Source organism: Aspergillus melleus (assembly GCF_016097325.1).
Source record: "Aspergillus melleus strain CBS 546.65 chromosome Unknown contig1, whole genome shotgun sequence".
Classification (NCBI taxonomy): domain Eukaryota; kingdom Fungi; phylum Ascomycota; class Eurotiomycetes; order Eurotiales; family Aspergillaceae; genus Aspergillus; species Aspergillus melleus.
Window position 1 is genome coordinate 4,334,032 of NW_025763370.1, and position 27,370 is coordinate 4,361,401.

The following is a 27,370-nucleotide window of genomic DNA, read 5'->3' on the forward strand; positions in this document are numbered from 1 at the left end:
AACGAATCATAAATTTCGTCACTCATTATGGCTCACGATTCCACCCTTGCGGACGAGGAGGCCCTGTCTGATCAGATGTTTGGGCCAAGCAGTCGGTTGAGAGAGTTTGATTTCACGCTCACTTTTGAGCAAATAATTCTATCCATTATCCCCTCTGTGATCTTTCTTATGGCTGCACTGCCGCGCCTTTTCTATCTTTTCCACCGCGCCTCCAGGACCACTTCGGGCCAGTACTACTATATTCCAAAATCGGTCCGAGCGCCCGTCGCATATGAGACTGTTCGTTAGATTAAAGGGGTTTAACTAACAATTACAGGTCGCTGCGTTGGCCAACCTTGCCCTGCACGTCTCCCTGGTGGTAGTATGGGCCGTTTCATCCTCGACTGGAATCCCAACCACCGTTGTCGCCGCTGCATTGGGACTCTGTGATGCGATAATTATGGCGGTACTCTCGTGCGTCGAAGATACAAAGTCTCACAGGCCGTCTACAATACTGGCTCTGTATCTTCTCTTTTCGGTGTTTCTTGATGCAACGCAAGTTCGCACATTATGGTTGACTCAGTCCGTCGCGCCTGCAGCAGTCCAGAGCTGTGTCCTTGCGACCAAGCTTACTATGTTAGTGTTGGAAACGCGAGAGAAAAAGTTCTATCTGAAGTCCCCTTACAAGGACTATCCGCCTGAGGCAACAAGTGGCATCCTCAATCTAAGCTTCGTCTGGTGGTTGAATGGGCTCTTTCAAACGGGATATCGGAAGCTCATGGGGGCCCAAGACCTGTTTGAGCTTGATCCTGGTCTCGCTTCAGATGCTGCCGGTGGGCGATTAGAAAGGACGTGGGAAAAAATTCGTATGACATGCTTTTCCCTCATTATCAACACGCATCGTCATGCATGTAGGACGTATTCCCAGGGCTAACAGCATCCCAGGCAGCATCGACAGCAAGTTCGCATTGCCGCTGGCTTTTATGCGCACATTTTGGAAAGAGCTCTTGGCTGTGGTCTTTCCTCGACTGTGCATGATAGGATTTACCTGTTCCCAGCCCTTTCTAATCATGACGGCTATTCGATATGTTGATCAGCCGGGAGGATCGCAAGACCGCAATCATGGTTATGGCCTGATCGGAGCCACATTACTGATTTACATTGGCATTGCGGTAAGATCTCAAATCATAAGGCTGCCCTATAACTAACCCCCAAGCACCAGGTATCGAACGTTCACTACAAACAACGGTTCTCCAGGGTCGTGACAGTCTTTCGTGGTGCCATGATTTATTTAATTTATAACAAAACTCTGACTCTTCAAGATGGTCTCTACACAGGGAGTGCTGCGCTCACCTTGATGAGTACAGGTCAGTAGGGCACTAAACCTACGCACTCCACAAGTACAGTGCATTCACGATGGCTAATCTGCCCCTCGCCAGACATTGACGGGATAATCGAGCATTTAGAGAATTTTAACGATGTATGGGCACGCACAGTCGAGGTGGCTCTTGGTCTATCATTACTGGGCATACAACTCGGGGCCACATGCGTTGTTCCTTTGGTTTTGATGTTAGGTATGTAACGTGTGGATTCTTCAGTGTCAAAAATATGACTCCTGATGCCCTTCAGTGTGTCTGGGAGGCCAGAAGATAGTGGCAAACACGATCGGAAAGAACCAACAGAACTGGAACCTTCAAATTCAGGACAGGGTCAAGACTACGTCCTCGGTATTGGGCTCGATCAAAGCCACAAAGATCTCAGGTCTTTCGAACCCGACAACTAAGAAACTCCAGCAACTTCGTGAACATGAGTTGACCGTTTCTCGCGACTTCTTCAAAGGTATAATGTGGCTGAATGGCATAGGTATACCGAGTCTCAGTCTTTCCCTCAAATCTCACAACTAACAGTGGCAGCAACCTTACCTCGAATATGGTCCCCTGTTGTTACATTCATTATCTATGCAATTCAGGCAAATATCAAGAACGGCGAGTCCCTAACCACTGTAAAAGCATTTACCGCCTTGAGCATGATCACTCTCGTCACTACGCCCGCTGAGAAGCTGCTTGCCGTCGTACCCCAGCTGGCGGCGGCAATGGGATGTTTCCAACGTATCCACGAGTACATGGTGGCAGAATCGATAAGAGACAATCGACTATATCAAGGCAATTTCCTTCCCTCAACAACGTCAGATTCTTCCTATAATGCGGGCAAGAAAGCAATTACGCTCACGGTCGCCCCGGACCTGAGGGAAGCTAGCATTGCCGTCGGGTTGAACAATCTGACGGTTTCGCCTTCACCAAAAGCAACTCCCGCCGCTCTTACTGATGTATCCTTTCAAATAGAACGTGGCAGCGTGCTGGCTGTCGCTGGACCTGTCGGCTCTGGCAAAACAACCCTTCTCAAAGCTATTCTTGGTGAACTTGACCCTCAATCGGGAACTGTCTTCGTGGGATGCAAGATGATATCTTATTGTAGCCAAGATCCATGGCTTCTCAATACCACTATCAAGAAAAGCATTACCGGTCTAGAGGATCATCAAGTGGATGATAATTGGTATCACACGACCATCTACTCATGTTGTTTGGAAGAAGACATACGTCGCTGGCCGGAAGGCGACCAGAGTGAAATAGGAAGCAAAGGTCTTACTCTATCCGGAGGGCAGAGACAGAGAGTGGTGAGCCGTTATAGCGCTATTACTCTAAAGCTACCAGTTCTTCTACTGACATCTATTTTCAGGCGTTAGCCCGTGCTGTGTATAGTCGCCGAGATATCGCTCTACTTGACGACGTGTTTAGCGCCTTGGACATGCGAACACAGGAGACAGTTACCGCTCGACTTTTCTCGCATGATGGAGTTTTTCGCCAGCTAGGCATCACGGTCATCTTAGCTACTCATAACCGTAAGTATTATGTGCTTTAACTGAGTAATTTCTAACGTCTCTCCTTCATCGTAGCGCGACTGTTTGCGATTGCGGATAATGTGATTTCACTAGGCTCAGATGGTCGCATGCAGCAATTTACAACATCCAAGAACGCAATTCAAAGTGCAACGCAGCTATTCGGCATCGGAGATGTGAGCCTCGAGCAGCACGCCGATCCGACCCACAACCAAATACTGGAAACATCTTCTGCGACAGCGCACGAACCTATCCATGATATTGAGGATCTAGACCGAACCAGACAGATTGGTGACTTTTCTGTCTACCTTTATTATGCCCGAGCAGTTGGCCCTTTGCTTTGTGTCCTGTTCCTTGTCGCTCACGCCTTTCTTGCCTTTGCCGAGAGTTTCCCGCGAGTCTGGCTGAGCTGGTGGACTCAGGCAAACAGCAGTCAGCTCCCACTATACTTATCCGTCTACGTTGCTTTTGCACTGGCTGCCTCGCTGCTCATTATGATATGCATCTGGGTCGTCTTCCTAGAACTGATGCCGAGATCCGCCATTCGCCTGCATCAGTTCCTACTGGATGCCGTAATCCGTGCACCTTTGTCTTTTTTCGCCTCCACCGATACTGGCATTACCCTCAACCGCTTCAGTCAAGATATGACCCTGGTAGACCTCGCTCTACCGATTGCCTTGATGTCTTTGGGTCAGTCTTTCTTCGGATGCGTTGCAACCATTGGCTTAATCGCCACCGGCTCCGCATACATGGCCATCACGATTCCCTTAGCCCTTGCTGTTCTCTACGTGCTGCAAAAGATCTACTTGAAGACCAGTCGCCAGTTGCGGTACCTTGACCTAGAGGCTAAAAGCCCCTTGTATTCTCAATTCGTCGAGACTCTTGAGGGACTGCCCACTATCCGGGCATTTGGTTGGCAGTCGGCCTCAACTGATATGCTCGTGAAACATTTAGATGCGTCGCAAAAACCATACTACATGCTCATCTGCGCTCAGAGATGGCTGAATCTGGTTTTGGATCTCGTGGTCATGGCGCTGGCAGTTCTTGTGGTGACACTGGCGGTCTTATTGCGTGATAAAACGAACGCCGGCCTGCTGGGCGTTGCCTTGAACAATATCTTAGGTTTCAATCAGCTGCTGTCTTCCTTTATCTCTTCATGGACGCAACTTGAAACTTCCCTTGGGGCCATCGCTCGGGTCAAATCGTTTGTTGAGAATACCCCGTTTGAATATCTCGTCGGGGAAGGCCGGCGTCTGTCTGAGGCTTGGCCCGAGAAAGGCGGTATTGATATCCAGGGTGTTTGCATCAACTATGCGGACGGCAGTACCGCGCTACGTGATGTTTCGATGACCATTGCTCCAGGCGAGAAGGTTGGTATTTGCGGTCGGACTGGAAGGTGAGTCTACGCCGGTTTACATTTCCATCCATTTCTCCTCTTTCTATCAATCAATATCGCACGTCTAATTCCACCATCATTACTCACGAACCTCTCATCAATCCAGTGGGAAAAGCTCTCTCATCCTCGCCCTTCTCCGTCTCGTCAACCCGACCTACGGCAAAATCCTCATCGACGGGCTCGACACAAGTATCATCTCCCCAGAAACAATCCGGGAGCGCTTCATTGCTGTCCCCCAAAACCCTTTCATCCTTTCAGGCTCCATCCGATATAACGTGGACCTGACTGGCACCGCCAACGACGAAGAAATTACCTCCGTACTTCAGCAGGTCGGCGTCTGGGAGGCTATTGAAACCCGCGGCGGTCTGAATACCATCCTCAATGACCAACCTCTATCACAGGGCGAGCAACAGCTACTATGTCTGGCTCGAGCGCTACTCAAACAGCGAGCTAGCAGGAGTGGATGCCAGGTGGTTATCTTAGACGAGGCGACGAGTAGTGTCGATGTGGAGACGGATCGTCGGATTCAGCGAGTCCTGAAAGATGTGCTTTCGGAGTGTACAGTTGTGAGTGTTGCTCATAGGGTAAGCTTTCTCGTTTCTGGAATTTGGTATACTACGTGAATTCGGTTGCTAATGTGCTTGACTGCGGGGATTGTAGCTAGGTACGATCATTGATTTTGATCGCATTGCGGTCTTGGAGGCCGGACGGTTGGTTGAGTTTGATACGCCGAGTAGGCTTCTGGAGAAGGACGGTCTGTTTCGTAGCATGTATGGGAAGTCAGAAGCATCTACTCCGTAGGTCAGGTAAACGTCCTTATCTGATGCTTATGGATTCTTTCGCAGTCCCAATGGTCGTTACTGTTCCTGGATACACTGTATTTGGAATATGACTAAAGTACTGAGCATGGCAATACTATGGGTCAACTTTGCTACCTCCCCCTGTCGTCCTCGTGGTTTGCCTTCTGCAAACCCAAAAATTTACTTCAATGATCGTATGTTGCTTGCATATAGATCTAAGATCACACTCTGAAGATACATTTCCCGCGCAATGATCGGGCATGAAGATTTGCCCGCAGACTAGCTCCATACCGTCTCCTCCTGAATACCTAGAGGCATCAAAGAGTATTGCGAATATGCTGAAAGTCTGAAACAGTCGAAGCCCAGCCCGAGTATGGCATGATTGAGCGCGATTATCTTCTTCCCCGGCGGCTTGGCATTTCCCGCCGGCACGTGCGGAGACATAGCCGGATGACTCAGCCGATCGGCAGCCAGGCCGGAAAAGGAAAGGGCCAATGAGGGTCCAGCGAATGCCGCTGAGGCGGAAGGTGCGGCCTGGTCACGGGACGGGGGCGGTTTTCACCCCGTCGGTAGATGCAGTAGGCGGTCTGAGTAGCGGTCTGACATTATTGGCACTGTGACTGGCCGGGTGGGAGGATTCTGCCGGGGACGGTAGTTGCGGCTGTTGAGAACCTCAGGCAGAAGGGCCCTATCTCCGCCAATTCCGGGGAAGCCTACGCCGTACAGAGATCTTACCCGCGCGGGTAAAATCTACTCCGGGTGCTCCCCCGCGCCTTCATCAAACGCGAGGAAGGCGGACGTCGGCTCTTCCAGGGTCGACGTGACCGACGCGACCATGAAATCCTTCCCCAGTCAACCCTCTCTGGCTGTCGGCATGTACCAGCGGTTCCCCTAACCTTAGGCACTGCTGCCATTTCCCCCACATCCACGGGTAGCCGATTTTATTTGCCGTCACGGTCACTGGCCCTTGCATTTCCCTGGGGATATGGGCTTGCCACAATTCCCCCCGTCTTGTTTGCATATAAAGTCCTTCGAGGTCCCTCTTCTTGGATAACTTTTCGTTTCTCCATCCCATTTCAATTCCTCCCTCCGGACTTGCTATTTTTAAACAGACTCTATCAAGGCAGTCTCATACAACCCACCACACACAATGTCTACCACTCGCGAGTTCGACCCCAACTTCACTCCCTATGTGATCAATTCCATGGGCCCCAAGACCCCCGAGCGCACCCGCGTGCTCCTGGGCTCCCTGATCAAGCACATCCACGAGTTCGCTCGCGAGGTCGAGCTGACGCCCGCCGAGTGGATGCTCGGCGTTGAATTCATCAACTCCATCGGAAAGATCAGCACTCCCATTCGCAACGAGTGCCACCGAATCTGCGACGTCATCGGTCTGGAGTCGTAAGTTTAATCTTGAATCTTAATCTCTCTGTCATCTCCCACTGACCATCGAGTCTAGTCTGGTCGACGAAATCGCCAACAAGATCGTCACTGAAGATGGCGTCTCCCCCACCTCCAACGTCATCCTCGGCCCCTTCTGGTCTCCCAACGCCCCCTTCCGCGCCCTCGGCGACTCCATCATCCAAGACCCCAACCCCAACGGCCAAGTCACCTTCATGCACGGTGTGCTGAAGGACATGGAGACCGGTGCGCCCATCGAAGGCGCCGTCCTCGACATCTGGCAGGCCTCGGCCAACGGCCAGTACGACTTCCAGGACCCCACGCAGACCGAAAACAACCTGCGCGGCAAGTTCCGCTCCAACGAGAAGGGCGAGTTCTGGTGGTACTGCTACCACCCCACCCCCTACTCGCTGCCCACCGACGGCCCCGCCGGTGTGCTCCTGAACCTGATGGACCGTTCGCCCATGCGCCCCGCCCACATCCATCTGATGATCACCCACCCCAACTACGCCACTGTCATCAACCAGATCTACCCCAGTGACGACCCCCACCTTGACATCGACTCGGTGTTCGCCGTCAAGGACGATCTCGTCGTGGACTTCAAGCCCAAGAAGGACGACCCCAAGGCTTCGTTGGACCTCGAGTACAACGTCAACATGGCGCTCAAGAAGCACCACCCCAACCCCAACTCGGCGCCCCCCGTCTCTTCGTTCGAGCGGTTCAACAAGGCTGGTGGCCAGAAGCTATAGATATGATGATAGACGGTGATTTTTGATGCATTTTTGATTCTGTACAGGTATATAGCATTGTCTCCGAATTTAAGCGATTTTTGGTTTTCTTCTACCTTGATTGCCTTTTCTTGCCTTGGTCCATTTGCGTAGATCTCGAATTGAGGATAGTTGGGGTTTCCAGGGTTAGATGCGAAGAACTACGTGCTATTAGACACTGCAGGGCAGCTACATCCGCATGACCCACCAACACAGATTCAACGCAGGAAGGACCTCCCTTGCTCTGAAATCCGCTTCCCTTTCATCTGAATCTCAGACGATCTCGGGAATCTCCGGCTACGGAACAGAGAATGCTAGAACAGCGAAGCTTCCTCATCAAATCATACTATCTACATCTATTCATGAGCACCCCTATAGCTCTCATAAAAAGGCACCAAGGCAGCTGGACACCGCCCAAGCCATGGTAGAGAGGCTGTCTGGTTTGGATAGCACTACGCTCGTCCCAGCGATGTTCGAAACTTCGAATACAACAGATTGACCCAGCAAAGAACCTCCAGGACGGCGGTCTCATGGAGTCATTCATTATATTGGATGCATAAGTCGATTCACGACACGGACTCATTGATGCCAGGCTCAATATCTGAGGGCGAGTGGTAAAGTATATAAAGACGACAAAGCCCCACCTAACATAAAGGTGCCAGACATCGTTCGATGAGCAATTGGTGAATTTCATTGACGGGGTCTTGGATTATTGTCTCATCCGGAATATCCATCCCCCGTCGGAATGAGCTATCAAGATATCAATAGTCTCCCAGTGGAGCCGATTGTAATCTGTGCGCAGTTCATGGACGCGGTGACCATTGTCTCAGGGCGACTCAATTCGCCGTCGAGCATGGAAGCGATCTGAGTAGTCTCGAAGACAAAGAGGGCGTATTTGTCCAGACGCAGCTGCTCGCGATCGTACAAACAGCGACACACTGGAGGGACAAACGCAGACTGCCGAAGTAGCTGCGCTTGATCAAGTGGTTCGTGCTTCAGTACCCGGAGCTACTGCATGTTGCATCCAGGCACAACGTCACGGCTTTGGGTCTGAGTATTATGCGCGCAAAGCGGCCTGAGATTTCGAGGCTGCTGTTGAAGCACGGTGCTCCGATCGGCTCTGTTAGTTCGCATCCTGGTTTTATGGGGATGGACGAGTTAGACATGGCACGGACTCGCTGTCCACAGGTTGTGCCTTTTATCGAGAGGCGGCTCGAACTGGATCGTCAGATGCAGACTGAGAAGATCGATGGATTACTTCCGCATGATCTGGTGCTTGGGATTGAAACCGTTTCATGGTTGTTTACGGGTTGAGACGTCTACCAATCTATTTATTACTCTATTCCATATAGATATCCATTGTAAATAAAAGACCTACCTATCTTTCTCCCGTTTTGGTCAATTTCCAGAGGCGTACCCTTATATCAATTGAATACACACTAGGCTTGATTACGATATCATAACTTTACCTAGCGCTGTCACGAATCCGCTAGAGACATATCCTCGTTGATCAAATGCATACACACTATACTTAAACATGAAATCAGTACATTGGACCTCCTAACCCAAGACAGCTGTCACAACCGTTCAGATGCCCATGGACCCTGCAGATAAACCCCACAATGATGGAATCGACCAATCAGTCAGGATAGGATGACCGAAGGTGCTGCCATGTAGGGAAGAAGTCATTTGCCATACTAGGCTCAAGTATCTAAGAAGCTCAATCAATGAGTGCTGATAACATCAAAATACCTATCTATACCATAGAACCTTCATATGCTCTTTATATTTCATATTCCATATCGCTAGTGTTGATCCTTGGAATAATCGATCCCTCTGCAAGACTGATTCATTTTCTATGCTGGTCATTGAATTCGCTAATCTACCTACATCGCTAGCAAGCAGTCTTTCATCGCTGGCCACTAGCCAAGAACAAGAGATGGGTGTCCAGACTCGACGAGAGGTGAGATATATAGGTAAGTATCAATAGACTGCCATATCCGTTAGAATCTTGGTCAGTCGTCTTCTCGCATCATTCTCAGCAGTTATGTTCCTGTCGCGAAAGTATTGCACCGTGATCTTCGTGATGGAGCGATAGCATCCGTAACTGCATTGCGTGGATTAGCCTGATTCGTAATTTCATCAGTTCAATTAATGGGTTCATGCTAGGGTCCCGCACAGTAAATGTCGTATCGACTCCGGTTTGCTTTTCGTCGGACGGATTCCAAAGCCATCGAGTACGGACGATGACGGATTGTCGAAGATCTCCGCCATGTAGGCATCGCCCCACAGCGCGCTGCTGAGGTCCACGACTCCAACTAAGCGTTTCGATTCCGGGTCTAGAAGGACCTGAGACGGTCGACCTAAGTTCACCACGACGAGGCGCGCCTGCCGCACTTCCTCGAGTGCAGGGGATAGCCGGTACAGCTGGTGCCGGATCTCGGCGTAGGGGAGGTTCACGAAGAAGTCTTCCGAGTCGCGTAGGATGCCCTCGAATAGGACCAAGAAGGCCTCTCGCCACGACCGTTTCCCGGATCCCGATGCCACTTGCTCCAGGGATCCAAATGAAGGAGAGGCGTGCTGCGAGATCTCATGGGCTAGTGATCCCAATGCATAGTCTACGTGCTTCTGCGCGTGCTCACTGATCTGGCGCTCCAGTTCTTGCGCCGTCGTCCCGGAGATAAAGGGTCGTAGTATGAAGGACGAGCCAAACAGGTCACCTCGCCGGTCGTAGTGGAGAAGTGACGGGATACACGGGGCGGTGCTCCGTTTCAGAATGGACATGGCTCGGGCTTCGGTGTCAAGAAGACGCTTCTCCTGCCGGAGGAGAGGCGTCATAGCTCGTGGCGTGCCTTTCAGGAGTAGTTGCTCTTTGTTGGATAGGATTAAGAGACACATCGTATGGAGATGCCCCTCGAGGGGGTAGATCTCCCTCACATATACATTCTGCGAGAAGAGTCGCCCGATCACGGTGTCTAGGCTGGTGGTGTCTGTACATTCAACATTGGGACCATCGATGAGGAATGGAGACATGACGGAAGGGAAGGGGGTGCTGACTAGGAAGAGGTTTCAAGCACCGGATGCACGGGTGAAGAGAGACAAAGGGGAAGAGAGAGGAGAGAGGGTACTAGAGCAGAAACAAGAGCCTCCCGGTCGACATGTCTTTGGTTAAAACCACGGACAACCACCGGGGAGTTTTCTCACGACGAGACACGACGCAGGAAAAAAGGATTGGGCAGAGCATGTTGGCGTGCGTTGGCAACGGGAAGTTACATTCGAACGCAAGCGAGATCGAGCGCCACTGTACCGGAATTATGGCCCTATCCAATAACTTTAAGCGAGCCTCAAAGATGGGAAGGTGGGCAATGACATTGTGAGCGAAGGAGCCCGGGACGGGTCTTATAGATAGCGGCCGCAGACTCGCCTAAGGCTCCCGCTTGAAGAAAGGCGCCCCTGCAGTGCCTGAGGCCCCACCCAATCAGCGCGCGGCCTTACCGAAGACGATTGAAAGAGTCAACAACGTTGCATCAGCGACGAAGCTTCTCACGTCATCTTTCCACAGGTCATGGGGATGGGGGATCATCTTACGAAGTGTTCTACCTACTTCAGTCTGAGAGGGACGTCCACTGCTGACCGAACATCCCTCGATGCTTTTTCTTTGCTTTTTTTATCTGTCCCGGTTTGCCCTAATCGCGCCTAGCGCAAGTTAAATTCCGGGGCCCCGTCCTCTCGGCCTGATTTCTAGAAGCCGATCCGTCTAGATATACTGGCCGTCCTCCGGCCATTGGAGGATGAATGGGACCTATGCAATCTATTTTTCAGCCGTTCCAGAACAAAAAAGGCAACAAGAGACGAAAGATAAATAAGAGAAATGAATTATCGTGACATGTCATCAGCTCAACATTCTGCAATACCAAGTCGTATTTTACTCCTTCGCCTCGGGCGCTTCGGCTTTCGCTTCGGTTTTCGCCGACGGCTTGTAGAGCTCGGCGAGATTATATTTCTTTAGTTTATCATAGTCCGACCCCATGACGCTCATTCCGATCAGGTTCTGTTTATATGTCATGGTTAGCCGCGGTGTATCTCCAGTCAACTTTTCCTCGGGACATCATACCTGCACCACTTCAACCAGAATGAGAAGGTCGTAGTTCTTGAGGTCAACGGTATGGTCCGGTCCGACCACTTGAGCAATGGTTTTGATGAGAATATCCCTGTTGAATTTCGAGTTGCCCCTCACCACGGGTCGAATCGCAAACTGCACATCCACGCGATTAACCTGGGTACTCGGACATCCAAGACAAACGGACTGGGCAGGCGGCATACCTTTTTGGGAGGGCCGCCGGAGTGAAAGTGGGGTTTCAGGATTTCCGCGGCAAATTCTTCGAGGTCAACGCTGAGCGTCTTTCGTATCGACCGCATCGGCGACAACCGTTGGATATATCGACTGCGCTTCTGCTCCGGGTGGGTATGCGCATCCACGCAGAGCTGATGTACCAACTTCTCCGGATCAATAGACTTGTCGAATTTCACGAAGAACACTGGGTCCAATTAATTCCGAGTCCAAAGTTTGCCGGGCAAGAGAGACGGAGACGGAGACGAACCGCAAGGGAATTCCATCCGGAAGGTGCGAAAATCGCGGGGCTTGGACGAGCCGGGTTTTAACCCCTCGACTTCTCGTCGGATTTGGGCTTCGATATCTTCATCTTCGTCGGAACCGGAGTCGGCATCCTTCACTCCATCGTCGGACTGTTCGACACTCTGATCGACCGGACGCGTCAGAGAAATGCATGAGAATCCCGAAACAGTCGGAACTAACCTGGGTGAACAGATCCACGGCTTCGGGGATACATTTCCCTTCTTTGCCCTTGTCACACGTTACGAACACGCCACAATCACCGCTCTCGATAATCGCTCCTTTGCCTTTCTGCCAATTGCCGCCTCCCTGTGCCACGGGTTAGACCACCGACGGAGTGAGCGTGATCCCACCGTTGCGGATGGGATCCGGGCCGTAGAGACCGAAGGCCGGAGAGTAGTTAGAACGAACCTTTCTTCGTTTGGAAGATTGATTGGACGAGGAATCGGGCATGGCTCTTTTTCCTGAATCCGCCATTCAGAAAGCGGGAATTCCTCGGCGAAAGTGGCTGTGTCGAGAGGTTGATAGTATCGACAATCTCCCCTCCTCTGCGGTGGAAAGGGAAATTTCCGGCATTAATTTCTTGGGCGGTGAGAGGCGGTGAGACGAGAGGGGTTGACAGCCGACTGCCCGATGGGGCTTAGTGGATGCGCATCGTCCCACCGGGTGGGCTGACAGTCACCTGACAAGCGCGACCGGGCGTGGGCGAGCCTGTGATGCCTGGACTGTGAGGCATCCCGGTTTGCCGACTCGGACGGGCGTTTGGCGGGACGTTCTAGAACTGCGGCCATCTGCCCATTGACCCCTTCCAGCCGTCCTCCCAATGGCGTTATCTTCCTTTGTAGCACTGTACAACCGGGCTAGTTGGCCTTCAATTCACTCGCCAGACATTGCCTCTCAAACAGGGTGGGTTGTTGCTCCACGCCATTCACCCGGTTGATAGCATGACATCACTGTTTGTTCATGACGTATGACACGGTCCTCTGCTGCTTTTCCCTCTTTTTTCCGCTCCTCCCGATCCATGTCTAGCACGTACTACATATAGCCTGAGAATCCCGAGACGTTTGTCGTATTGCGGAACAATTACCCCTCCCTAAATCGACATCTCACCTCGCTGTCCTTATTCCTGTCCACTCACACCGAGAACCGTTGCATTCCAGATGGCTACCGATATCGCGACCAGAGAGCTTCGCGAGCCCGTCACTGTCGCCGAGTACCTCTTCCAGCGACTTCATCAGATTGGCATCCGTGCGGTTCATGGCGTTCCTGGTGAGTGATCCGACCGTCTCTCTGGAAGAGAGCATCCATAGTTCCACATAACTAACTGTGATTGGATTCTAGGCGACTACAACCTCGCTGCGTTGGACTATCTACCAAAATGTGGTCTTCACTGGGTGGGAAACTGCAATGAGCTGAATGCCGGTACGTTCGAAATGTCACTGCATATCCGCGAGAAAGCGATGGGATTTTCTAACTTCTGTGTCTCCTCATAGGATATGCTGCGGACGGATATGCTCGAGTCAATGGAATTAGTGCCTTGATCACCACCTTCGGCGTGGGCGAGCTGTCGGCACTGAATGCTCTCGCCGGTGCTTACTCTGAATTCGTCCCGATCATCCACATTGTCGGTCAACCACACACCAAATCGCAGAAAGATGGGTCCTTGTTGCACCACACGCTAGGCAACGGTGACTTCAATGTCTTCACGCGAATGAGCTCCGGCATTTCCTGCGCTACCGGCAACTTGATCGAAACTCACGAAGTGGCAACCCTGATCGATAACGCTATCCGTGAATGCTGGGTTCGCAGTCGTCCGGTTTACATCACTCTTCCCACCGACATGATCACGCAACAAATCGAGGGTCAACGGCTGAAGACCCCGATTGACCTTTCGCTGCCTCCGAATGACCCAGAGAAGGAGGACTACGTGGTGGATGTGGTCTTGAAGTATTTGCATGCGGCCGAGAGACCGGTGATCCTTGTCGATGCTTGTGCCATTCGCCATCGTGCGCTTGACGAAGTTCATGATCTGGTGAAAGCTTCCGGTCTGCCCACCTTTGTGGCCCCGATGGGCAAGGGGGCCGTAGATGAGACGCTCAAAAACTTTGGGGGTGTCTATGCCGGAACAGGATCGAACCCTGGTGTTCGTGAGCAAGTCGAGTCCTCGGATCTCATCTTGAGCATCGGGGCCATCAAGTCCGATTTCAACACCTCGGGATTCTCGTACCGCATTGGACAACTCAATACCATCGACTTCCACAGTACGTTCGTGCGCGTTCGCTACTCCGAATATCCCGACATCAACATGAAGGGCGTCTTGCGGAAGGTGGTCCAGAAGATGCGCTCGCTCAATGTTACACCGGTCTCGCATGTCTCGAATATCTTGCCCGACGAGGAGAAGAACTCGACCAACCAAGCGATTACCCACGCATGGCTCTGGCCGGTCTTCGGACAATGGTTGAAAGAGAAAGACATCGTTATCACTGAAACCGGAACCGCCAATTTCGGCATTTGGGACACCCGATTCCCTGCCGGCGTCACCGCCATCAGCCAAGTCCTTTGGGGCAGCATTGGGTACTCGGTTGGCGCGTGCCAGGGAGCTGCGTTGGCTGCAAAGGAGCAGAACCGGCGTACTGTGTTGTTCGTTGGAGACGGAAGTCTACAACTCACCGTGCAAGAGATCAGCACCATGATCAGAAACAAGCTCAACCCCATCATGTAAGTCGGCAGCCCTTGCAATTGTCCTCACGGCAGGTTTCGCTAATATAGGTACAGCTTTGTTATTTGCAACGAAGGCTACACAATCGAGCGGTACATCCATGGGTGGGACGAGACCTATAACGACATTCAGACATGGGATATCAAGGGCCTCCCCACCGTCTTCGGGGCCAAGGACCAGTACAAGGGATACAAAGTCCAGACTCGGGATGAGCTCACTCAGCTTTTCGCGAACCAGGAATTCGCTTCCGCGCCTTATCTCCAGGTAAGATCACATTCTCATAAGCTCTCATTATCTACCGTTGCTAACTAGCGCATTAGTTGGTGGAAGTCCACATGCCCCGTGACGATGCTCCGGCGGGCTTGAAGATCACTGCTTCGGCAGCGGCGGAGAGAAATAAATAATGGAGGACACTTACAGACTTCTTCATTTCTTCATATTTCCCGTCACATTTCATCCCACTTTTCTCTATTTCTTCTTTCTGTGATTCTCTTGTCTATGACTCTTCGTGTATAGTTCCTTTATCTAATAATCGATCGAAAGGGGTGGAAGATACACGTTATGATGAATGACGGATAGTATGACATTATGTTTTAAATCGAAACGACTACTTTTTATGATTAATCCAGACACGAAATAAATTGTCCTGAATAATAATGGAGAGGCTTGCAAGCGAGTTCATTCACGGTGGGAACCGGAGATTGGAAGCTAGAGCCTAGATCACAACACCGTAGGAGAGTACTTTTGTAGGGCTGAACCAGCGAGCCCGTTGTCGGTTCTTGGGTAAGGGGAAGTTAACGGGGTGGAGACTGGCGTGGCCCTGAATTTTAGTATGGAGAATATGGCGTTAGATGCTAAATGAAGATTGTTTCACTCATAGTTTGGAAAGAGTTTTCTTCCGAATTTCTTGAATGTTTTCACAGTGTCAAAATCATCAAGGTATACGATGTAAGTACTATCAATTGAACTGCACACACTCCTGCTTGGTTGAAGGGGGCCCAAGAAGAAAAAGAAAAGAAAAGAAAAAAAATCCACGTGATCGGGAGGCGATAAAGGCGCTAAGGCGTCCAGCGCCTGGAAGCTCCTCGTGAAACCCTTTGATTGCTTTGCACCGACCTTCAATCCTTTCCTTTCCCTGAGTCTTGACTCTTGACTCTTGACAGCAGACCCAGTCCGTCCCCAGTCTCTTTCTGCCGCTTCGTCGTCACCGCGGAATTCTTCCAATTTATCTGTGGCCGCCAAGATTCGGACAGCTACCGATAGCTGTCGACACGAACCTGCTATCTACCTTATCGCGACCATTTTGCCTACTAAATCAGTGTTATTGTTATTATTCGAAGGGGGATCGTTATTTAGCGACGACTCGGTCATGGTACGTCTTATTTCCCCGTTCGGGCTTTCGGCGGGATTTCCTCGCCCCTGTCCAGTGGCTAGCTTAGTTACTAGTTATCGCTCACTCACTGATGCCGGCTCAGCCTTCCCAAGGTCAATTCATCTCTCCGTGAAAGGTATCCTTTTATTCCTCTTCACCCCACGAACTATCGATACCTCGCTCCGTCGGCGTTTTTCTGCCCCCTTCTGTTTCCTTTCCCTCACAATACCCCCGACCATCTTCCTCCCAACAATTCGATTCCGAAACCAACGGCAACCCGCTTGATCTGTGCCCCCCTTTTACTCGATACCGTAATCGACATTGGTTGAATAGTCTCTCCTGGGGTACGGATTTATTTACTCTTGAAAAAGAAAATCGCAATCGGAAACGTACAACTATATGACGCTATGTATAACTAAGACTCGAGTTTTGCACCCCACTCGCTGCCCAATTCAGTGCATCGATTACCTGTGGCACGACAGCGGGGATATTTGCGAACCATCATATCTGAAGAGAGCGTAGTTATCGGCTATGACACTTCTTGCGCCATAACTTCGAGTATTCATTCATTTGTACAGTCACACATCCAGAAGGGATCGGCAGGAAAAAGACGTGCGGGGGTTCAAAAACCGTATGGTTGTCTTGGGGGCTATCTGACGTGTCTCATTCTTGGTTGTCATCACGACCAAACCCGCCATCATGGACGGTCAACGACCCCAGCAATATATGCCTGTTCCTCCACCTTCAACCCAACCGCCTCAATCGCACATGGTGCTGCCGCCTCCGCCGCCACGATACCCTCCCACACAACCCCAGGGTGGTATGCCCCCGCCGCCTCCTGGACCACCCCCAGGACAAAGCTATGGCCCTGCGAAGATCGCCAATCCTCAGTTGCAGCATCAGAACAACCTACAATGGGCGCCGAACTGGGCAACGCGGCAGGCACTCTCCCAGGGGATCCTTCCTCCCCCTCCGCCTCCCCCTCCTATGGCGCCGACAAACCAGCAGCCCTACGGCCGACCGCCTCTGTCAGTTGGGGGAGAAGGCCGGACTTCTGCAACGTACGTCCCGCAGGGAGGGACGTTTGGCCCGGGAGTCGGAATACCTGCATTCGACTTGCATTCCCTTCCTGCATACGAGAATCAAGGGACCATGACGGGTAGCGATCGACAGCAGCTTCCAATAAATCAACCTTACGAGTATCCCAACCCGGATAATGCATATAAGCGAGACGGGACCATTCCGATTACGCCGTCGGCGCGCACTATTCCCCCTTCCTTAACCGCAAATGATCTCTCACATGAACAGTTCTCCACTACGACAGCGCAGAATCCGCAAGCTCAAAACGGCCAGAACCAAGGCCAAATGGCAGAACTCACAAAATCTCCCAGTCATCGTTACAACAATAACAACACGTTGCTCGGTGGTATGTCACCCAGCGAAGCCGCCGTCCAGTGGCCACTTGACAGGGTTCTCCTGTGGCTTGCGATGAATGGGTTCTCCGGGGATTGGCAGGAAACTTTCAAGGCCCTCGAAATTCAGGGCGCCGACTTCCTTGAGCTGGGCCATGGGTTCAACGGCCGTCCCAATTGGGGTAAAATGCACAATGTGGTGTACCCGCAGCTCGCCAGAGAATGCGAGAATAGCGGAACCGGGTGGGATCTGACGCGAGAGCGAGAGGAAGGGAAACGTATGCGCAAATTGATTCGTCAAATCCAGGATGATCCGAACTATGACGCGGGCGTACCCATTCCGAAGCAGCGTGAATCTCAGACCCTCGCAGGGGGTGTTCTCGACCCGGGCAATGAATCCTCTCCCAAGTATCCCAATGACCCTGTGTCTGCAGGCCCGACCTCAGGCCCCATGCCTGGTAGTCCTAACCTCAAATCCCTGCAGCCCGCTTACAACCAGAAAAGCAATGTGCAAACGCGCTCTTTCACGGCCCCGATGCCTATTAGCCATGACCATACTTCTTCGGAACTCAGCCAGCCCGACGGGACGATCTGGGGCCGATCAGACATTTCGCGAGCTGCACTGGCCAGTGCAAACGGCGACCATCGAAGACAGAGCCCCTCGGTTTCCAGCGAAGCCGGCATTTTTGCTCCTGGGCGCCCTTACGAAGGCAGTCCTAAAAGCGGCAGTCCAGCCATGCAGCACGCCACACTCGCACATCCGGGCTTTTCTTCCACCAGCGACTTCAGAGAACATGCTCGAGTCAACAGCTCCGATTCAACTACAGGACGTCGCTACTATGAAACCCTCAGGCAGGATAATGCCCGCCCTTCTCCGCTGGAGTCCTACAACCGACCGGCAGAAAACTCCTCCTCTTACCCTAAAGACCATAGCAATCGACTTTTCCACTTCTTCAAGAAGAAGAATAAAAGTGGCGACTCAACCCACCCGTCTCCCGAGGAGCAATTCCTGGAGTCCCCCACGAGTCCGGAAGCGCAGCGTCACAATGCGTCTCAGCTTCCCTACGATCGACCCAATTTCAGCAGTAGCGACATGTCGTTGGACCAACGCCCTCTATCCGCGTCCTTCTCCGATCACGAACGGTTAGCCGCCCAGCGGGGGAAGCCCGCGTCTAAAGGAAAGAAGTGGGCTTTTGGAACGCTCGATGGGTGGAACTATCGTCTGATAGACATCACGGACCTAGACTCTGTGGAGCAATTGCGTGCTACGATCTGCCAAAACCTCGGGATATCGGATTGGGCCGGTTCCCAAATATTTATGACTGAGCCCGGCCAAACAGACCATGATGAACCTTTGAACGATACCAACCTGACATTGTGTCGGCGGACGAGGTCGGACGCCGTTGGCAGCTTGAAACTATACGTCCGTGGACCTCACATGCCCTCTGGTTCTACCAACTCCCCACACTACACCGGTCTTGGGGTTTCATTCCCAGACAAGACCACCTCATCACCGACAACGGGACAGCACCAATTACAAAGAAAACCATTAGATGATGAAGCTCTCAATCGGATTTCACCGCACAATTCGGCAAAGCCTACTTCTCCGCAGGTCGCTGCACGCCCGCAGCAGCTAAGGACCCCTGCGGTCAAACTGCCTGCTCGGGACATAACGCAGCTACCGATGGGAACATCGCCGGTGGATGGTGGTGCAGAAGCTGGATACCCATTCGATGCGGAAAAACTGGATCCTATCGCCGAGCAAAAACGGGAGATGGAGCGAAGACAGAAGGCCTTGCGATACTCAAAAGTCACCTCCGTGCCGCAGCCGGGGAAGAACGCCTACGGGGAAACTGGTTATCGACGCAAAGATGTCATTGATTTCGACTCGCCGCGGATATCGCCTTATGAAGATAAGAAGGCTTCGGAGCCCCTGGTACCGCTCCGCAAGCCCCCCACCGCTCCGCCCGAGTCAAATACACTTACCAAGGTGAATTCACTGCGAAAGACCGACCGTCCCGCAGTTCATGGACTGGGGGCTGCCCTGGCTGGTATGGGCAGAATTACCGGTGCCATCGGAACCCCGTCGCCGTCGGTCTCTCAAAGCCCCGGGTTCAATAGTCCTAATGCCAACATCACTACGCCGGGTAAGATTTCTAACCTCCTCCCTCTGCTCTCCCTCCTTCTCTTCCTGTTCGCTATTTGTGTATGCCTACTGACGTAAAGCAGTTTTAGATGAACCAAGAAGTGCCACATCGCGGTTCCCTCCCGGGTCGAACGGCCAGAACACCCCAACCTCCCACGTCAATCAGTCTCCTGCCAAAACTGCGGCCACTCCAGTCGAGAGAACCAGGCCAAATGCGGAATCACGCAAGTCATACGGTCCTGAGTTTGATTTCGAGGAAACAGAGGTCTCTTTCCAGCGTTCACCGGTACCACAAGACGACTCGGATGATGATTCGGATGATGGCCTTTTCGCGATCCCGTTGGTAAACAGCAAGACTCCCGTGAAGGAGAAAGGACCTATGTTTGGATCTCCCGAGCAGAAGAGGTCCGAGAAACCGTCACTTACGCTGAACACGGGACCGAGGTTGAAGAAGGAACTGTCGGTGCGGTTCAGGTCGCCTAGTACCAGTCGCGAAACCTTTGCCGGGTCAAGTGCAGACAGAGGCAACCGGAAGACATCCTTTTCGGACATGGCCGGTTCTCCCGAAGAAAAGAAGCCTCCGCCTCGAAGAGACTCGTTTGTTCGAGGGAACAATTGGGCAAGCCGACCCCCCGTCGAGGGCGTCATTGAATACCTCGACGAGTTCTTCCCCAACATCGATCTCGATGCTCCTTACCTTGACAACCACGGCGCCTCTCCCCCCTCGTCACCGGCGAGTAGAATCCCAGCCGAGCACGAGCCAGCTCATAAAGAAAGACACGAGGGGCCAACATACACTCCACTCCCGCCGCCACCGCCCCCGAGCACCGACGAGAACACCATCGGTCCCAGCGAGCCAACGATGAAGGCTCACGATGCCGGCATCATCGCTCGGCGTAACGTTAATCGCTCCGGCGGTCTCACTCGAGGAAAGTCTATCCGAGAAGTGGCGCGCGGTGCTAACCAAGCCAGCCGTAATCGCAGCGTTCATGCATCTAGCGGGAACCAAAAGTCAGGCGATATCCTGCGTCGCAAGAGTACGAAGATGTTCGGCGCGAAGATCATGCAGATCAGCCCCAAGCCCGGTAGTCGTCTCAGCCAGCTTGATCCCATCCCCCAGAACAACGTTGGCGCTGGCAATCTCCCACAGCGGCAACCGACCTTCCGCATCATTCGCGGTCAGCTCATCGGAAAAGGCACTTATGGCCGAGTGTACCTCGGCATGAACGCTGACAATGGTGAGGTCCTGGCGGTCAAGCAGGTGGAAATCAACCCCCGAATCGCGGGTCAAGATAAGGATCGGATCAAGGAGATGGTCGCAGCCATGGACCAGGAGATTGACACGATGCAGCACCTCGAGCATCCCAATATCGTGCAGTATCTCGGATGCGAGCGCGGAGAGTTCTCCATTTCCATCTACCTGGAGTATATTTCCGGTGGTTCGATTGGCAGTTGTCTACGCAAGCACGGCAAGTTCGAAGAGAGCGTGGTCAAGTCGCTCACGCGGCAAACGCTGAGCGGGTTGGCCTATCTGCATGATCAGGGCATCCTGCATCGCGATCTCAAGGCCGACAACATCCTGTTAGATCTCGACGGCACATGCAAGATCTCGGACTTTGGTATTTCCAAGAAGACGGACAATATCTACGGGAATGACTCGACCAACTCGATGCAGGGGTCGGTCTTCTGGATGGCCCCGGAGGTCATTCATTCTCAGGGTCAAGGGTACAGCGCCAAGGTGGACATCTGGTCCCTCGGGTGCGTGGTGCTCGAGATGTTTGCCGGTCGTCGACCATGGAGTCGAGAGGAGGCGATCGGGGCCATCTTCAAGCTGGGCAGTCTGAGTCAGGCGCCGCCTATTCCGGAAGATGTGTCTATGAATATCAGTCCGGCGGCGCTGGCCTTTATGTATGACTGCTTTACGGTGTAAGTTGTCATTTGAACTCTGAATTGGTATATTACTAATGCGGAATCTTTTGCAGGGATTCATTGGACCGGCCCACGGCGGAGACTTTGCTCACGCGACATCCTTTCTGCGAGCCCGACCCGAAGTATAATTTCCTGAATAGCGAGCTGTATGCGAAGATTGGGGAGGATTCATAGGGGGGAGGGTGTTTGTATACTTGAATACCTGGAATACAGGTATACAAGTACAAGTCTACTTGTATATAGTCGTTACTATTACTATAAGTACCCCGGAGTTATACTCCGTCAGCCGCTCTCAGCTCCAGCTCCAGCTCCAGCTATGCACCGGAAGTAAAGGCTATGACGAAAGCTCACCTTGGGAGGTGGTGACGCCAATACCCTAAGCCCTAGACGCCCCACGGCCAATCAGGCTGCCTAAACCGGCCTTCGCTTAGCAGCAGCGCGCACCTTACCCGATCGGGGCGATGCAACCACAAACGTCGACTCCATCACGGCACCGTCACCCCTTCCTCATCTCCATCTCCATCCCATCCCATCCCCCCCAGATCATCCAGGAGAGGCCGGATACCTACGCCGTCTAGGTTTCTGCCTTACTCGTCGCTTGCGCCCTCCGTTTCCCCGACCGAATTGCCGCGATAACAGAGAGCCTTCCCCCGGAAGGCCCCCAGAAACCCAGGCGTCATGGCGGACGTCCGGTCCAAGGTATGTGCTATCGAGAAGATTTCAGCTCTCTGTCTTCCCACTGTCCGCCGACCGCGTTGATCCCCGGCTCTCTTGGTCTGTCCGATTTCCTTCTTCGAAATGACAAGAATCAATTGGACGAAAGAGGGAGGGGGGTTGAACCCGGTCGACCTGGGACGATCTTTCTGTGTTTCGGTCGATTTTCGCGAACAAAAACCCGACCGGGTGGATGAGACAAAGAATCGAGAGAGAAGTCCGCGGATCAGAAAACACGAAAGAAGATGTGGAGAACACGAAGAAGAACAAAGCAAATGCTGACGGATGTTTCATTTCAAATAGAACCTCTACGAGCTTCTTGGTAATTTGATACCCTTCCCTTCCCCTCCCCTCCCCTCCTCTCCCCCTCATTGGGTCTCAGCCTGGCACCTTGTTGCACCCAACCACCTCACCTCATCAATTACATCATCACCATCATCGTCATCATCATCTCATCTCTAACCTGACCGTTACTTCTCTTTCGTTCGCGATTAGGCAATGACCCTGAACTTGACCCCAACAGAGAGCCTGCTCCTCCCACGAAAGCTCTAGACAAGCCCGTTAACCGTGTCGGCAAGCGGGACGCCCCCAAGGAGGCCCCCGTCCAGACTCGCGAGTCTGCTCCCCGCCGCGGTGGTCGCCCCACTGGCAACGAGGCCGGTATGTCTCCCGCTCTGATTGTCCTCCGACCTGGATCTGGTGTCTGACGTCTTGCCGTAGCTTTCCGTGACCGCAACGCCGGCCGCAACAACAACCGCGAGAAGCCCACTGAAGATGGTGCCCAGCCCCAACGGCGCGAGGGCCGCGGTGGCCGTGGTGGTCGCAGCGACCGCCAGTCCCGCACTGGTCAGACGTAAGTGACATCGATTCGGACGCTTGTGTCTTCGGGTTTTCTCGATCTAACTATGTGGCCTGGTTTCTACAGTGACACCCGCAAGCAGGTGAACCAGGGCTGGGGTGGCCAGAGCGGTGACAAGGAATGGGCCGACGAGAAGGCCGCCGAGGCCATCGCCCAGAACGACGAGGCCGAGCCCCAGACTCCTGGCGAGGAGGCCAAGGAGGCTGACAAGTCCAAGTCGTACACCGACTACCTGGCCGAGAAGGCTGCCCAGGGTGACCTGAGTGCCAAGCCCGTCCGCGCCGCCAACGAGGGCACCAAGGCCGACAAGAAGTGGAACGAGGCCAAGGAGCTCAAGCGTGACGAGGAAGAGGAGAACTACTTCAAGGGCAAGGAGGACAAGAACAAGCGTGAGAAGCAGCGCAAGGAGAAGAACTTCCTTGACGTTGACCTGCGCTACGTCGAGGCCCCCCGTGGCGGCGGTGCTCCCCGTGGCCGTGGCGGCCGTGGTGGTCGCGGTGGCCGTGGCGGTCGTGGCAACGGCCCCCGTGGTGGTGACCGTCCCGCCGGTGCTGCCCCCGCCGTCTCCGTCGACGAGAAGAACTTCCCCTCTCTGGGCAAATAAATTCGGTTTTTCATTCCAACCGTTTGTCTCCGTTCGGGGGATGTCCTCAGTTTCGTGAAAGTCTCTTCAAGAAGCATCCAACAGGGTTCAGCCTCAACAAACATACCACAACCCCCCACATAACCACCCAAAAGGAGAACAAAAAAAAAAGTAAAACGATCGGAGAGAAACCACTTTGCGATATTGCCTTTTTCCTGGTAAAATGACGCGATATGGATGGCAGGAAATGGAAACGTGATGAAATGATTCGATCCCCTCGCGTTTAGGTTTAAAATGGCCCTGTAATTTGATTTGAATGTCAAAAAATAGGAATGTGAATTTCAAATCACACTGAATTCCTGTAGATGTGTAGATGATACTTGTATGATCTTCGCTTTGTGGCTTTGGTCTTTGGATATAAGATTATGAAGTCATGTATGTCATTGTCATTGACTTGCTCATACCAAGGTGGATAGAATCTAGAAATAACCTCTTCACTTTTCTAGTCCATGTGGAAAGATCAAATCGTAGCTTATTTCATTGCTATATATAAGTATGAAAATTGAGTCTGAAAGAAGTATATTCCAATCCAAACCAAAATCCATCACTCAAGTTAGCATAGATAGAAGTTTTGCAAAGAGATTGACAGTCATTTCCAATTGGCCTAATTGTTCCTCTCTCTCTCTTTCTTGTAGGCGAATGGCAGTCAACTACAAGAGAGGAAAGAATCAAGACTTCACAGGTCTTCCCTCTCAGACCCATAGCCATACCCAGGGTCCTGCAACTGGCTGACAGCCATCTCAGCAGCGACAGTCCATTCAGCCAAAGTCTCCTCCGAGAACGCCTCGTCATGGCCCTCATCCAAGAAGGCCAGACTGTCCATGGCCTTACCGCCACACGCACGCTGGAGGGCCAGGAAGGCAAAATGGCCGCCGATCACGGGGCGAGCGAAGAAGTTCGGGCCGGGGAACCCGCCCTGGCCCTCTGTGTTGTGGAGGTCGGTGAAGGGACGATCGGTGACGGTTTCGTTGATCCATTTGGCGACGGATTCGAGGATCTCGCTGCGCACGGGCTTGCTGGCAACGGCCATCGAGAAGAACTCCCAGTCTGTCTTGGTGTATAGGTGGCGGCTGTCTAGCGGGAGGCCGTACTTCTGGCGCACGTTATGGTACCAAATGGATTGGCGCTGGTAGATGTGGCGTGGGATGAAGCCGGTCTTTTCCTTGTTTGGGGATGAAGGGGGTGTCAGAGGGGATTGGGCGCGGTCGCGGGGTCTGATGCCGGTGCCATCGAGGTGGAAGCAGAGCTGTGCGTCGGCGTAGAGGTTGTAGATCGTCGTCCACGAGCCGTACCAGTCATAGGCCAGTTTGGCATGCGTTTGGTCTCGCGACATACCATATTCTTCCCATTTGGCAATGTAGGTATCGGAGATATTCTGTACAATGTCGGTCAGCAAGATAAAGAAAGCTTCGCGAATCTGTTGACAAACCTTGTAGTAAGAGGCGTCGGAGTCGTGTCCAGCGATTTCGGCCAGCTTGCTCATGGCATTGATACCGACTATGCCCTTCAGCGCCAAGTTCGTCTGGAGTGCGAGCCAGCCAGCAAAATCGTCCGTGGAAACTATATCGAAGTCAGTGCCGTGCTATTCAGTAGGAATGGGTATCCTTACGTTGATTCTCAGGCTCCAAGGCAAATTCGACCAGGTAGCCAGTCCACTGTTTCCAGAGTCGGTAGCTGCGCTGAATCCACTTCTTCGCCAGGTGCTCGCCTTCCAAGCCACCGCCCCATTTACCGTCTTGCTGGTCAATTCCACCGATTCCCTGGAGATTATAGAGGGGGAAGTACCCTGTTGTCTCATCCCGAATCTGGGGAGATACACCTTGGGTTGACCAGATAGAAGACGCGGCTGAATCATGATCGTAACGCAGGGAGTTTGCCATTGCCAGTCCCATAATGAGGATATTCCCGCATTCTTCCACAGGCATGTATTCGTCTTTGCCGTCAGGGTGGCCCGTGGCATTGGGGAAGTGTGCTCCGAGATCGTGCATAGCATAGGAATTTGGGTACTGTCCACTCAACATATGCTCGATCAAGGGCTCTAAGAGATAGGCAAGCCATCGGGGGTTGGTATACAAGAAGAAGGGGAAGGCAGGGAAGATAACATCAATGGTCTGGAAGTTGCCATTGGAAGAGATCTCCTTCAGGAACAGGATCGGATCGTCTGGGGTGCCGGAGAAAGTTGTAGCTCCCATGACCTGTCGTGCTGAAAGCGCGACGATGTCCACATAGTCGTCTGCACCAGACTGGTAGGCATCTTCGGCCAATTGTTCAGAATAATTGGAGGCTAAGGCAGCCGCATCGGCAAAATCATGGTAGTGGAAGTTCAGCAGCGACTCAACGCTGTGGAACCATGATTCCCACAGAGGCCGCATTAGGGTCAATCCGCGGGAAGAGGCATACTGGACCACCGGGTCCTGGATTAGGGCAATGGTAAAGGTCACGCTATCGCCGGTCTTGCGAGAGGAGTTGAATGATTTAGAGAAAGCAACTACGGGCTCACGGTCTCCAATCGCGCGGAACGAACCGTCATTCTTATTGCGCAGGGTTCCGCTAGATGCGAAAGCTCGTCGCACGTCCGCAGAGTCTCCGGATTCGTATTCGACATTCTATGAGAGTTAGTCGCAATCTACACCGCACACCAGAGCAAATACGAACCGAAGGACCAGTGAAATGAAGAGTGCCCCATTCCGCCCGATCACGAATCTCTGACAGGAGCAGTTCTGACTCTCGTCGCAATTTCCATCGCTGCAGAACTGGCTTGTTGCTCTCGGAGCCTAGTCCATCATGCTCCCAATTGATTTGACTTCCAGCGTCCCCGCTTACCCACCGACCGTTGACATCCATATATATACTGACTGCCACATCGCCATGAACGTAGACCGTCACGTATGAGGCGGGGATCGACTGCCGCAGAGTCGAAGTGGGCGTGATGGGGGACAGGAACGAAACCGTGATTTCCAAGGGAGAAGAGGCAGAGGAGGCAGAAGAAGATGAGTTTAACCGATACGTCAAGTTAGTCGTCGACGCGTCATATCTAGAACCGAGATAGGTCGGATATTCGACCGCAGGCGAGCTGAATAGCGAGGCTCAGGTTAGACAAGCTAGCAAACAGATCGCCCACGACATTCTACATACCCGGAATCAGACGACAAAGAATCATGAGGCTTGCCCAATAGCGGAAAGACAGTGCCCGTGCTGGGGATCTGAGCCATCAAGGAGAAGCCTATCTCCTCTCCGGTATAAAAGATAGGCCATTTTGACCACGGTTCATCGCGGGCATTGCCCAACCAAGTGCTGAGGTAGGGATTGCGCACGATCAACGGCAGAACAGGAGGAGTGAGAGACGAGGCTGTAGCGACAGTGGCCTGCAGAGCAGTAACCAACACCGCAAGGGATCGCATTGCGAGAAAAGTTCAAGTCACTACCAGTGCAACCGAGGTAGGGACAAAGACTGGGAGGACGAGAGATGGAGTTGAAGGATTCCGGGGCTCCCTGACTGCCTGATTGACAGGGCCGGGGTAACCTTGATGATGCAATGGGGCGTCCTGGGCAGTTCGATAGGGCAATGATCGACCACAGCCACCCCGAGTTAATTTGTATGGAGATAAGGGCGGAAGAAAGCAACGAGACCGGGAATTGGCGAAAGAAGGGCGCAGACGTGACGGACATGCAGGGATGGAGCAGCTTTATAGGAATGCATGGGA

General features: G+C 52.6%; 9 protein-coding genes across 10 annotated transcripts; 5 read left to right on the forward strand and 4 right to left on the reverse strand.

Annotated features, from left to right (window-relative positions):
- Positions 1-27: 27 nt before the first annotated feature.
- Positions 28-5,273, forward strand: LDX57_001542 (uncharacterized protein; the record flags this gene model as incomplete). Of its 2 annotated transcripts, XM_046083184.1 has the most annotated exons (11): positions 28-279; positions 317-845; positions 925-1,151; positions 1,202-1,346; positions 1,419-1,553; positions 1,609-1,842; positions 1,893-2,653; positions 2,716-2,878; positions 2,933-4,271; positions 4,378-4,855; positions 4,932-5,273. In XM_046083184.1, the coding sequence occupies 11 exons, from the start codon at positions 28-30 to the stop codon at positions 5,070-5,072; spliced, it is 4,404 nt and encodes a 1,467-aa protein (XP_045939141.1). In that variant the 3' UTR covers positions 5,073-5,273. The 2 variants fall into 2 exon arrangements, with proteins under 2 accessions (XP_045939141.1, XP_045939142.1); XM_046083185.1 differs by having other exon boundaries at positions 2,933-4,855.
- Positions 5,274-6,221: 948 nt separating this feature from the next.
- On the forward strand, positions 6,222-7,221 carry LDX57_001543 (putative catechol dioxygenase; the record flags this gene model as incomplete). Its single annotated transcript, XM_046083186.1, has 2 exons — positions 6,222-6,472; positions 6,531-7,221. The coding sequence occupies 2 exons, from the start codon at positions 6,222-6,224 to the stop codon at positions 7,219-7,221; spliced, it is 942 nt and encodes a 313-aa protein (XP_045939143.1).
- A 2,001-nt stretch (positions 7,222-9,222) lies between these two features.
- LDX57_001544 (phosphotransferase family protein) lies at positions 9,223-10,272 on the reverse strand (the record flags this gene model as incomplete). The annotated part of the gene is made up of 2 exons (XM_046083187.1): positions 9,223-9,346; positions 9,419-10,272. 2 exons carry the CDS (start codon positions 10,270-10,272, stop codon positions 9,223-9,225), a joined length of 978 nt encoding a protein of 325 aa, XP_045939144.1.
- An 892-nt stretch (positions 10,273-11,164) lies between these two features.
- On the reverse strand, positions 11,165-11,658 carry LDX57_001545 (THUMP domain-containing protein; the record flags this gene model as incomplete). The annotated part of the gene is made up of 3 exons (XM_046083188.1): positions 11,165-11,290; positions 11,354-11,494; positions 11,563-11,658. The coding sequence occupies 3 exons, from the start codon at positions 11,656-11,658 to the stop codon at positions 11,165-11,167; spliced, it is 363 nt and encodes a 120-aa protein (XP_045939145.1).
- A 280-nt stretch (positions 11,659-11,938) lies between these two features.
- Positions 11,939-12,349, reverse strand: LDX57_001546 (uncharacterized protein; the record flags this gene model as incomplete). Its single annotated transcript, XM_046083189.1, has 2 exons — positions 11,939-12,181; positions 12,284-12,349. The coding sequence occupies 2 exons, from the start codon at positions 12,347-12,349 to the stop codon at positions 11,939-11,941; spliced, it is 309 nt and encodes a 102-aa protein (XP_045939146.1).
- A 683-nt stretch (positions 12,350-13,032) lies between these two features.
- On the forward strand, positions 13,033-14,995 carry LDX57_001547 (alpha-keto acid decarboxylase family protein; the record flags this gene model as incomplete). Its single annotated transcript, XM_046083190.1, has 5 exons — positions 13,033-13,141; positions 13,214-13,294; positions 13,366-14,590; positions 14,648-14,855; positions 14,912-14,995. The coding sequence occupies 5 exons, from the start codon at positions 13,033-13,035 to the stop codon at positions 14,993-14,995; spliced, it is 1,707 nt and encodes a 568-aa protein (XP_045939147.1).
- Positions 14,996-16,662: 1,667 nt separating this feature from the next.
- On the forward strand, positions 16,663-21,624 carry bck1 (putative MAP kinase kinase kinase (Bck1); the record flags this gene model as incomplete). Its single annotated transcript, XM_046083191.1, has 3 exons — positions 16,663-19,522; positions 19,605-21,447; positions 21,504-21,624. 3 exons carry the CDS (start codon positions 16,663-16,665, stop codon positions 21,622-21,624), a joined length of 4,824 nt encoding a protein of 1,607 aa, XP_045939148.1.
- Positions 21,625-22,128: 504 nt separating this feature from the next.
- Positions 22,129-23,627, forward strand: stm1 (putative telomere and ribosome associated protein Stm1; the record flags this gene model as incomplete). Its single annotated transcript, XM_046083192.1, has 5 exons — positions 22,129-22,149; positions 22,468-22,486; positions 22,660-22,824; positions 22,885-23,017; positions 23,090-23,627. The coding sequence occupies 5 exons, from the start codon at positions 22,129-22,131 to the stop codon at positions 23,625-23,627; spliced, it is 876 nt and encodes a 291-aa protein (XP_045939149.1).
- A 715-nt stretch (positions 23,628-24,342) lies between these two features.
- LDX57_001550 (putative glutaminase) lies at positions 24,343-27,067 on the reverse strand (the record flags this gene model as incomplete). Its single annotated transcript, XM_046083193.1, has 5 exons — positions 24,343-25,041; positions 25,096-25,226; positions 25,276-26,272; positions 26,322-26,739; positions 26,802-27,067. 5 exons carry the CDS (start codon positions 27,065-27,067, stop codon positions 24,343-24,345), a joined length of 2,511 nt encoding a protein of 836 aa, XP_045939150.1.
- Between the last annotated feature and the right edge of the window lie 303 nt (positions 27,068-27,370).